Below are 11,850 nucleotides of genomic sequence, written 5' to 3'. Positions count from 1 at the left end.
TATGGTAAACATGCATACTGTCTTAGTTAGGGCTCTTCTATTGATATGAAGAGATACCATGACCACGGCAACTCTTAAAAAGGAAAACATTTAGCTAGGCGGTGGTGGCGCCTTTAATCCCAGCACTCGGGAGGCAGAGCCAGGTGGATCTCTGTGAGTTCGAGGCCAGCCTGGGCTACAGAGTGAGTTCCAGGACAGGCGCAAAGCTACACAGAGAAACCCTGTCTCAAAAAACAAAACAAACAAACAAACAAAAAAGGAAAACATTTAATTGGGGCTGGCTTACAGTTCAGATGTTTGGTCCATTATCATCATGGCAGGAAGCATGGCAACATGCAAGCAGACATGGTGCTAGAGAGGTAGCTAAGAGTTCTACATCTGGATCAGCAGACAGCAGGAAGAGAGAGATTGAACCCAGGGCCTTGTGCATGTAAAGCTAGTGCCCTGTCATTGAGTTAGCTATAACCCCAGCCTTGTCTCTTGCCTGTCTTCCCCAGCCAGGATCCTTGTCTCACTTTTCCCATCTTTAAACATTGAGGAAGACATCAACCTACTCCCTGGTGTCACGGGAAAATGGTATAAGAGAAGATGGTAATTTTACCACCTGGGTTAATGCTTAGTATAAAACTTCTGGGCTAGGGAGATGGTTTGGGACAAGGCTCTTTCTGTGTGTGATAGTTAATAGTTAATATTGACGGTCAACTTGATAGGATCCAGAGCCACCCAGGACATAAGCCTCTAGGCAGACCTGGGAGGGAGTTTCTTGATTTATTACCTGAAATGGGAAGATCCACCCAAATGTGGGCAGCACCTTCCAGTGGTGGCCCAGCTATAAGGAAGTCCAGGGAACACGCTTTGCCTTTCACTTGCTTGTCTGTGTGTCTACCTGATGAGTTAATCTTCCTGTTTGGGGATTCATCTACCCTGTGGGTAGCAACACTGCTGCCACCATCAGAACCTGGCTTCCTTGGCCTTCCAGTGTGTACTGAAGGCTGGTGTCCTCCAGGGAATCCTCCAGGCCTTTAGTCCTAGACTGGAACTTCTGCGGCATCAGCCTCATGAACGGAGAGGTGACTGGTCTTCAGACTCTTCCAGTGTGAAGACAGCCATTGTCTGACTACCTAGTCTGAGAAGCCCCCTCTTCCCGCCCCCCTCTGTTCTATGTTCTGCCTTCTACAGAACCCTGAGTAATACATTAGTTAAACCCACATCCAGCCAGTGAAGCATCTGTAACCCCAGCACTCCAACAGCCAGAGAGAGGAGGCAGAGTCAGGAGAGTTCCCAGAAACTGCTGAGCCAGCAGAGAGAGAGATCCTGGGTAACCAACCAAACAAGGTGGAAGGCAAGAACTGACGGCAGAGGCTGGCGCGCCTTCAAGATCAGTAGTCAGAGACAAACACAGTGAGGTATGCTTCTGAGTGGGAGTGCTGGTGAAGGCAATAGGCTGTTCCTGGTGGGGGTCCTCAGGAGAAAGTGTGAGCTGGTGTCAAGGGTGGCTCCCTGTCTGCCTTGAGTAACTTCCCTGAGCAAGGCAAGAGACCTTCTCTGCCCTGGGGTTCCCTGGGCCGCTCCTCTATGCTTATCTATATAGTTCTGCAGAAAGTACCCGCTACCCTCCTGGGAGCAGACAGCCCCACAAGTGTCCCCCAGAGTCCCCTTTTAACTAATTAAGACCTCTTCAGCCCCCTGGAGCTTCTCTCTCCTTTGATCTCAGAGCCTGTCCCCAGGGCCACCAACTCAGCTCCCCAGCAGTTTGTGTGTTTACCCTTGAGGCTTCAATCGACTCCAAACACCTGCGGGCCTGGCAAATTCTTACACCTCGGATCAGTGGGTGTATCGCTCTGTAAACAGATCCTTGGCAGCCAGGGTGGTCCATAGTTAGGGCTCAGGTACTGACCACTTGGCCGCAAAGTACTGTAGGTCTCCAATTGCAGGCAACAGGGGTCAAGGCAGGGGTCACCTGGGATCTTCAGGGGGGAGAAAAAAAAATTGAGTGCGGTAGGGAAAGTCTGGGAGCCCATACCCCAGCACCAAGCAAAGAGGTCCACACGGCTATTGTTGCCCACCCCACCCACTTTCAGGTAAACTTGGGAAGCTAGGAGTCCATCCGTTATCCAGAAACAAACAAACAAACAAACAAACAAATTAAAAGACAGTATCTTTTTAGCCTGCAACCAGGTGAAAGAAGCGCTGCAGGTCACTGGCACTGAGCCGCAGCTCGGGAGGGGTGGGGGGTAGGGGTGGAAGACAAAATAAGGGGTTGAGGGGACTCTCCCAAGCCGGGGTGCTGAGGCCCTGACTCAGCGGCGCAGGGGTGGGCTGGGCACGAGGGTCGGATCCAGAGGCATTGAGGACTAGGTCGTTTGTGTGTGACACTGGGTCGGCGGGCGGGTCATGGCGCCGGCTTAGCACGCCCGACAGCACTAACGCGCGGGTGCCGGGCCAAGCAAATCTTTTGTCCCGGGCGGCGCTGAGCCAGCAGGCGCCACAGAGTATATACTGGGTCCCGCTGCGGCCAGCGACACACCATGGCGCAACGCTCCGGGAAGGTGAGTGCGGCCAGCGGCCTCGGGGACCCCCCGCGCGTGGGGAGGGTGCAGACTGATCTCACATGCTCTTTGGGCCTGACAAAGTCAAGCAAAGCTGGCTTTATTTCTTAATGAGATGGAGCGACTTCCCCATGTTGGCTGAGGGCGTGTCGAGGGCGTGGAATAGGAAGGTCGCTCTCTCCTACCCCTCTTTTATGAGATCCTCGAGTCAGAAGGAGCATGGTCGGCTGGCTTGGAGTGGTGAATGGTTGGAAGATCTCCTGCAGTCTTTTCTTCACTACAGGATGGCCAAAATGTGGTCTTTGCTCCTCCGGATCTCTCTCCCCACGTGACCGGGGGAGTTCTGGGCGGGGGGCGGGGGGCGGGGGGAGCCTCCTCTCCCCACTTGATTTGAGGCTGGTTCTCAGAGTGTGTAGAGATTGAAGGGAACCTCCAAATACTTGAAATGCTGAGATCTCCCAGAATGTCCCAGAGGCCCTAAGCAGACCTGCCTTACGCAGGAAGGGTACCCACCAATGTGGCTATCCCTTGTCCTCTTCTAGTGTCTGGGTCCTGGCTGATCCAGGAACCTTTTGGCCTCCAGAGGCTCCCAGTATGCCCACCAGTAGTGGACACCATTGATTTGTCTGCATGAACTGGGGTGTGCTTCAGTAACAAACAGCACCAACATGGGAGAGCAGGAAAGGAAAAAACTCCAAATCAGTGTTACCCAGGCTCACTGACATCCATTGCCACAAAACACCTTAACTCCAAGGGGCAGGGAATTGCCAGTGTATAATGCTTTGGAAAAGGTGCAAACAGAGAAACTGGAGTGATCAGTTTCTGGGTGATATGACTATATTCCTACAGAGTCCTTCTGAGGCCATAGTTCTTGAGTCCCAAAGAGCTGTTGAGTGATTGGATTTCCTGTGGTGGGAAGTGAATATGCAGGCTATGGTTCCTTCATCTATTTAGTTTGGGACAGTGTCAACCTGTCCGTATTACTAACAGGTTGTCTATTACTATGAGATTATGTCTCAACTGCCAAGAGGTTCATACAATTCCAAGTCTGACACCTGTCTTACTCAGGCATGTCCGCGAAAAAGCTGAAGATCTGAGTGAGCGTGCTTCTCTAACATGCACAGAGCCCTGGGTTCCATCCTTAACCCTGCATAACCAGGCGTGGAGGACTTGGCTGTACTCTCAGCACTCAGGAAGTGGAGGCAGGAGGATCAGAAGCTTAAGGATGTCCTTAGCTACATAGTACGTTCAAGGCTATTCTGGGGTAATTAAAACCCTGTTTCAAAATAAAAAGTAGGGCATTGATGGGAGAGAAGGCATGGAGATCAGTGACATTTAGCCCTCTTCTGAGAACCCTGCCCTGGCTTCCACAGGTTTCCTTCTCCAGTTAAGGAGGTCCCAGGGTTAGAAAGTTTACTCTTTAAAAAATGAATGCCGAGTTATGGTGACTTATTCTGCATGGCATTTATGATTTAGAAAACGTTTCCTTTAATGCTATTGTGGGTGTTAAATATAACGACAAACAAGTGCTGAGTTTAACAAATACAGCGACAGTCTGAAAATAGCCTGATGTCAAGCGGGCAGCTAGACAAAGAGGACACCCCAGTTCACAGATAGCTGGGCCGTCTGTCGGCTCTCCACTGAGAGCCACTGAGAGCCCGGGGGAGCCATATCTGTGTAAGCCTCTTGACCACTTGACCACTCACTCTGCCCCATCTGCGGCAGTGAGCAGGGATGGAAGTCTGGGTTCCACTAAGGATGTGGGGCCCAGATGCCGAGAAGCCTGTGACCCAGAGTCTTTTTCTGAGACCACAGTTCTTTAGACCCAGAGTTATTAAGTGATTGGAATTTCAGTATTAGGAACTTTTTGAAAAATCAATGCTGAGTTATGATGACTGTTTCTGCAAGACATTTACGCCTTAAAAGACGTATCCTTTAGTGCTATTATGAGTGTTAAGTGTAACAACAAACAAATGTTTAGTGCACCCATGTCCACGTGTGAGCATGTGTGAGTATATGCGTGTAGGTCAGATGGGACCCTGATCCAGAGCTCTCTCACCTGGCTGTTCCAGATCACTCTCTATGAGGGCAAGCACTTCACAGGGCGGAAGCTGGAGGTCTTTGGGGACTGTGACAACTTCCAGGACCGAGGCTTTATGAACCGAGTAAACTCCATCCGTGTGGAGAGTGGAGCTTGGGTCTGCTTTGATCACCCTGACTTCCGAGGCCAGCAGTTCATCCTGGAACACGGTGACTACCCTGAATTCTTCCGCTGGAATGGCCACAATGACCACATGGGCTCCTGTCGGCCTGTGGGCATGGTGAGTAAGTCACTCCGCCTGGGGGCTGGGAACTGGCAGCTCAGGCAGTAGGAGGTCACCCTGGCATCTAATTCGAAGCATGGGCACCTCCCAACAATGAAACCTTAAAAACAGAGAACCCTGTCCAGACCCACACTGACGTGAGCATGAGATGCTATGAGGTCCAAAGAGGGATAGGAGACTGAACACAAGAGCCTCTGGGAGTTGCCAAGGAATCCTTTTTAGATTTCTGAGCCAAGCATGTAGCTAAACTTCAAGGGCTGGAAATACGTTTGGATTGTCACTGAATAGGGGTGCACCCATCAAAAGCAAAATGAAAGGTTGGGGATATGGCCCAGCTTGTAAAGTGTCTGCCTCACAAGTATGAGGACCTGGGTTTGCATTCCCAGATCCCATAAAAAGCCAGGTGTGATGGTTCATTTGGGACCCCAGCACTGGGGAGGTGGAGCCAGCAGAATCCCCAGTGTTTGCTGACCAATTAGTCTAGCCAAATTGAGACGCTTCAGGCTCAATGAGAGACTCTTTCAAAAGAAAGAAAGAAAGAAAGAAAGAAAGAAAGGAAGGAAGGAAGGAAGGAAGGAAGGAAGGAAGAAAGGGAGGGAGGGAGGGAGAGAGAGAGAGAGAGAAAGAAAGAAAGAAAGAAAGAAAGAAAGAAAGGGCAGAATGGACAAGGTGTACAAGCCTGAGTGTGGTCCCCAAAACCCATGTAAAGACAGAACAGAGCATGGACTCTACAATATTGTCTGATCTCCACACACGTGTGTGCACATACACATACAAAGCACAGTAACAAAAGTTCTTAGTAAGGTGGAGACTGATGGGGGAAGATGTCCAAAATTGCCCTCTGATTTCCAATACACTTGCTCACACATGTGCCTGGGTGTACTCCTGTGTGCATGAACACATACATACACAAGGTAAGGCTGCTCTGAGCATGAACATCTACCCATGCAGGTTTCCTTGGAGCATTATGCTGGCCCTCAGCGTTCCTAACTTGGAATGAATAATGGCAGCCAAAGTGCCAGCAGGACCAGTAAGAAATCTGAGGGACAGGGCTCCTGAGTTGCACAGGTGATTGCTTCACAGAGCTGTGGCCTGAAGTGTGTAGGGAGAGCAAATGAAGGGTATTGCTCCCCCTAGAAAAAGATCCTTTGTGTCTCGTTTCTCTCCAGTCTCCTTCGGGTGGGATTTGGAAGGGAGGGCTCCTCAGCTCACAGCTATGAGATCTGCTCTGAGTGTTGTCCTTTGGGTGGGAAACAGGTGATTCTGGGGACCGATGCGGGCAGCTCTTATCAGAGAGTCTGTCTGCCAGGGCATCCTGGATGCCTCCCCAGGGCTCTGGCCAACATTTGAGGAATCTGGAGAGGCGCCACTCTGCATGGGGCCCCTTTTCTTCTCTACATCAGTTCCAGAATCAGCTGGGCTCTGGCACGTTCAACTGAAAGAATGCTTCCCTAGTGTCTCTGCCAGGATGTGGGCATTTGGAGAGAGGCATTAGAATGGTTGGCTCTGGATCCTGCATAATGCTGTTTATATGAAAAATATACAAGACATCTTATGAAGGCTGTTCTTGTTAGAGTCATCCCAGGCTTCACAGGGACCTGGCCAGTAGGGAGGGGCCTCCTCTCTCCTTTGGACACTGGGTGGGGGATCACACAGGAAGATGTATGCACTGGTCTAGTGAATTATGATGCTGAAGCCAGCAGGGACTTCAACAAATGAGAGTCATTGTTTTAGATGTCTTGGCTTACTGTTTTCATAAAGTGTTCTATTACACTTCTAAAATATTATCGTTTGGAGGCCTGCCTGTGGCCTGAAACCAAGGGTGGATAGGCCAAAGCTGGGACATGAGTCCCCCAAGTGGAATGCCTGGAAGGAGCCAGTGACCCCCCAGCTCCGATCTTACTGTGCTGGCCTCTAGACAGTCTCGTCCTCACGGACCTTTGGTCCTTAGTTGTAAAAGGTAGAGATTGAACTAGTTCAATGGCTTAGGTTTCTAAAGTGATAGAAGAACCCTTTCTCCTACCACATCTCATGGAAGAAAACCAGTGTGTGTATGTGCTGGGATGGTGAGCACTCACTGGGTCCCAGTCTAGCGCAGGACCCGGAGTTGTTTCCTTTCTACCCGTGCACGGGGAGGAGAGACTTGGAATATTCCTTTTTCCTTCCCCGCCTGCCTGGGTCCTGGAGCATGGAGAACATTTCCGCATAGACATCTTCGAGGGCTGCAACTTCACAGGTCAGTGCCTGGAGTTCGTGGAAGACTGCCCCTTCCTGCAGAGCCGGGGCTGGGCCAAGAGCTGCGTCAACGCCATCAAGGTGTATGGCGACGGAGCGTGAGTACAGCTGGGGCAGCCAGGCAGGTGTGGTAGGGTGGGTAGGCATTAGGTGTGGTGGGCATGGTGTCCCTGAGCCACAGGCCTTCATCTGCCTCACCTGCTCCAGGCAAACCGTGAACAGCTACTGTCACATCTGGCTTTCAGGAAGGTCTCAGGGCCTCAGAGGCTCCCTGAGGCCTCCCCTCCGGTGTGCCACACCTGAAGGAAAGGAGCATTTAGGAAACTATGACCATCTCTGCTACAGGACTGAACGTCTAGGCTGTCTGGCTTTCTTGAGTCCCTGGACTCAAGAGAACCCCCACTTAGGGGGTTCAAAGCCACACAGCAGTCCCACCTTCTCTGAGAGGGTACATCTGCCCAGCTCAGATAACCCCAGACCTAAGATGTCTCTGCCTGGTAGCAAACAGCCCACACCAGCTTGTTGGGCTTCAAGAAGCTCAAATAGGAAGGATAAGATGGAATTTTCCCCATCTTCTCCACTTCAAAAGAGCTGTCAGAGTCCAGTGCTTACCATGGGGGCAGCTCCCCCCATGCACCTGTTCACTGTACACACAAAGGCACATCGCTCTGGGTGTCTATCTATTCTGGAGACATCATCACCATTGTATGGACGCACAAACTAAGATTGTAGTTAACCAATCCTTTCCACAGCAGAGGCCCTGCAGCCCCGTGGAGTGCCTTCCACTCCAGAGCTGGGGACCCTGTCCCCCAGCAGAAGAGCCCCACAGGTTCCAGCCTCCCTGTGCAGGGCTGGAACAGGAACTTGGCTCCTCTGGAAACGTGCCTTCTATATTTCTGAGGCTCAGGCTCAGGGCCCTTCACGAGGGGTCAAGGGAGGGACTGAGGGAGACAAGGTGTGCTCAGAGCAGACCTGAGGTTACCATTTCATTTCTCCCACATATCTGGCCTTGGCTCCCCTAAGCTGAGGATACCTAGGGGTCCAGGGGTAGGAGTCCAAAATAAGTTGACTTGGAAAATTTGCAGGCTAAATTGTGTCTCAGGAGGCCAGACACATATTTCTGTATGGAAGATGTTCTAAGACCCAAGACATAATGCCCAGCAACCCTGGGGAATCTTGAGAGAGGGAGAGAGAGGGAAGGCAAGAGTGAACTCTGTTTTTGTTTGTTTGTTTGTTTGTTTTTTGTTTTTGAGCTGAGGATCGAACCCAGGGCCTTGCGCTTGCTAGGCAAGCGCTCTACCACTGAGCTAAATCCTCAACCCAAGAGTGAACTCTGATTGTGAAGGTTTTTTTTTTTTTTTTTGTTGTTGTTGTTGTTTTTGTTTTTGTTTTTACTTGTTTTTTTTTTTTTTTTTAGTTTTTTGAGACAGGGTTTCTCTGTGTAGTCCTGGCTGTCCTGGACTCCCTCTTTTGACCTTGAACTCAAGAGATCCTGCCTTTGACTCCCAAGTGCTGGGATTAAAGGTATGCACCACCACAGCCAGACTTGGGGTATATAATCTTTAATCTCCACTTTCCTGGAGGAACCAGGCTCAATGGTCAGGAGATGGAGGCCAAGACAGTGGGCCTCTGTGTTGGGGTTCAAGGTACGCTTATCTTTTCTCTTTGATGACCTTAATTCTTCTGTGATATATATGCCTTGGGTCCCTGGAGCTCTCTCTGGGATCTGCAGGCAGAGAAGCAAGGACCCTTCACCACCTCCCATATGCCAAGAGCATTCCTTCTGGGTTCCGTACCAGCTTAGGAGTGGACCATCACTCCTATCTGTGTCCTAGAAGGCATGTGAGGGAAAAGCAGGGACATTCTCCCAACATTCTAACAGACTGAGCTGGCATGTGCTCCCTTTTTTTAATTAAAAAAAAAAAAAAAACCATTTTATACATGTATTTTGCTGCATGCATGTGTGTGCACCACATGCATGCCTGGTGACCGCAGAGGTCTGAAGGGGGCGTTGAATTCCCTAGACCTGGAGTTACAGACAGGTGTGAACTGCAATGTAGGTGCTGAGAATCGAACCTGGGTCCTCTGGAAAAACAGCCAGTGCTCTTAACTGCTGAGCCACCTTCACCACTGAGCCACCTCTCCAGAGACCCCTTTCTTCCTTGCTTTACCCCAGGAGCTGCAGGTGAGGAGCCAGAGGATTAGCCTTCATGCCCAGTCAGGTCCCTCTTCCTTTTGGAATGTCCATAAGAACTCCAAGGTGGCTCAGGGCACTACAGAGCAGGGCAGGATTAGCACACTCTCTTGGAGAACCCAGAAATGTGGTGGGGCGCTGTGGTTATAAGGAAGTTTAGATGACCCAGGCCTGCTCTTGTCTCCAGCAGGTGCCCCCCAACACACCTCCTCTCTCTCTCTCTCTCTCTCTCTCTCTCTCTCTCTCTTTCCAATCACTATTACACTATTATCAGAATTTATCAGGTTAAGGAAGGGAGGGGGCTATGGTGACTTGGGAGCGGCAAGCTGGGGAAGTGGGCTCCGTGGCCTTTACTGGTCTCTCTCCTCTGAGTTCATCTACGAGCAGAACCTTGGGCTAAGGAGCTCATAGATTCCCAGTCTGTTCCCTGGAAAGAAAACTCCTTGACCCCCTTGCCCGGCAGGGTGCTTTGGGAGCAGTGAGCGGTTCCTACAAAGAAAGGTCAGAATAGTCCTGTGACCTGGGTTTCAAGAATCTCAGAGATCTGAGCGGCCCCGGGGGAGCCCGATTTCATAAAACCACCGTGGTCCAGAGAAAAGTTGTTTTCCACTGTGGTGAATGAGCGGGGGCAGGAAGCGGGCAGGGAGGCGGAGTGAGTCTGAGCTAAAGACCGAAGTAAAAAGCAGAGCCAGCCCTTGCCCATGGTAGTTGCAGTTCTGGGTGCAGCCAGGCCTGGAGGCCCCTCCCCAACTTTCTAAAACTCCCTAGGCCCGCCCCTAAACCTGACCCCCAAGTGGGAGGGTACACAGTCGTGTTTTCCTGGGTCCCACGCGCACAGCTCTACACTTGTCTCAGGGATGGTGGTGGGATGAGCAGGGCTGGTCCAGGCTCTGATGAGACTCTCTTCCTTACACTTGTTCCCAGGTAGACACTACCCTCCTGATCTTCTCCATTGATCTTACCGATTCCGTGGTCCGTGGTGCACTTCACCTTCACCACAGCCCCCTGGGTTGTAAATGGCCAGAGGCCTGGTGCGCACACACCACCAACGGAAGAGTGCCCTCGCCAGACCTCATGTCCTGGAGGTTACAGCTCCTCTGTACAATGCAGGCGGCACAGCCCACTCGCACTGGAGCACAGGCCCCACCAGCGCTGTTGGCTGAGTGGATACACAGTGGGAATGGTCCCCAGTTTATGTCAGTAGTCCTGTCAGGGGCTGGGGACTGTGTGCAAATGGCCCTTTGGAGGGCGACTGGGCAGAGTGCGTCCGGGAGTCATTCCCGCCCTTGTCAGTTACTGGGCAGGCCCCTTCTTGTCCCACCCCAGCACCAAGCTCGATCCAGCCACTGATGCCCAAGGCAATAAGGAGCTAGGACAGGGGCGGGGCCGGGGAGACTTGCCCTCGTGGCTCCCACCCGCTGACCCGCCCTTCCCCTGGCCTTCAGGTGGGTCCTCTACGAGGAGCCCAACTACCGCGGCCGCATGTACGTGGTGGAGAGGGGCGACTTCCGCAGCTTCTCCGACTGGGAGGCCCACAGCGCACGCGTGCAGTCGCTCCGCAGGGTGCTCAACTTCTTCTAGTCCCACCTGGGGACGTGCAGCCTACGGAGGCAATAAAGATCCTGAAAGCCGAGCGCTGGCCGGCCCTGGAGTGCTTTCTGGGTCACTCACCGGCTGGGGACCGTGGAAACCTGGTGGAGGGAGGAAGCCAACCCGCACCGCGCTCCCAAAGCCTAGCCAGAGCGGCCGCCGCCTCAAGGCCCAGGGCCACAAGAGGGCGCCCGAGAGCAGGACGCAGCCGGAGTGTTTTCTCCTGCCTCGGGACCCCACCCGACAGGAGGGGCGGAGAGTTGGGGGGGCTGGGAAAGGGGGTGAGGGGCCAGGAGGAGGGGTGAGGCCGGGGATTGCGAGGAAGGTAGAGGCGGGGCTGAGGAGAAGAAGAGGGGCCAGGTGTGGTGGGGGAAGGTAGGACCAGGGGGGTAAGAGGAGAAAAGGAGGGGCGGGGTCGGAGAAAAGGGGGCTGGGCGGGGCGAAGAGGCGGGCCAGGGAAAGTGGGCGTGCCCAGGAGGAAGAGAGATGGGGCTGATGTGGGGAGGGGAGGGGCCAGGTGAGAGGAGAGGCAGGGCCAGGTGAAAGAGGAGGGGCGGAGTCAGGCCCCCCCCGGAATGCAAAGAACCGAGACCAGAAAGTAGTTATCAGGGTCCAGCCTTTGTCTCTGCAAGGTTTGTCTCTTCGCCTTCTCCTTCGCGCGGCTCCAGGTGCCAATATACGGAGCTTCCCTGTGGACAGGGCTGCTCCAAGACATTATTAGGTCCGCCTTGTGGCTGGGCGTAAATCTGGAGAGCAAATTCCTAGGAGTGGAGAGAGAGAGGAACCTGTCCAGGAAAGACTCCTGCGCCTAGGCAGTGGGGTTTCTGGTAAGAAAGTCCACACCCTCAAAGGCCAACGTTGTTCAACCTAGCTCCCCAGTGAAAACAGAAAGGTCTTGGAGGGGCATTTTCCAGACCTAATGGTGGCCCGGGCATTTCCCTGTCCCTGCCTGCATACC

At 52.6% G+C, this 11,850-nt stretch overlaps 1 protein-coding gene across 1 annotated transcript; it reads left to right on the top strand.

Moving 5' to 3' along the window:
• The first annotated feature begins 2,498 nt into the window (after positions 1–2,498).
• On the top strand, positions 2,499–10,935 carry Crygn (crystallin gamma N). The gene is made up of 4 exons (XM_036182422.1): positions 2,499–2,549; positions 4,622–4,870; positions 7,061–7,206; positions 10,748–10,935. Exons 1-4 carry the CDS (start codon positions 2,529–2,531, stop codon positions 10,881–10,883), a joined length of 552 nt encoding a protein of 183 aa, XP_036038315.1. The 5' UTR covers positions 2,499–2,528; the 3' UTR covers positions 10,884–10,935.
• The last annotated feature ends 915 nt before the right edge of the window (positions 10,936–11,850 follow it).

The sequence above is a fragment of the Onychomys torridus genome, chromosome 3 (genome assembly GCF_903995425.1).
Source record: "Onychomys torridus chromosome 3, mOncTor1.1, whole genome shotgun sequence".
Lineage (NCBI taxonomy): Eukaryota > Metazoa > Chordata > Mammalia > Rodentia > Cricetidae > Onychomys > Onychomys torridus.
This window is presented reverse-complemented; position numbering and strand designations above follow the sequence as displayed.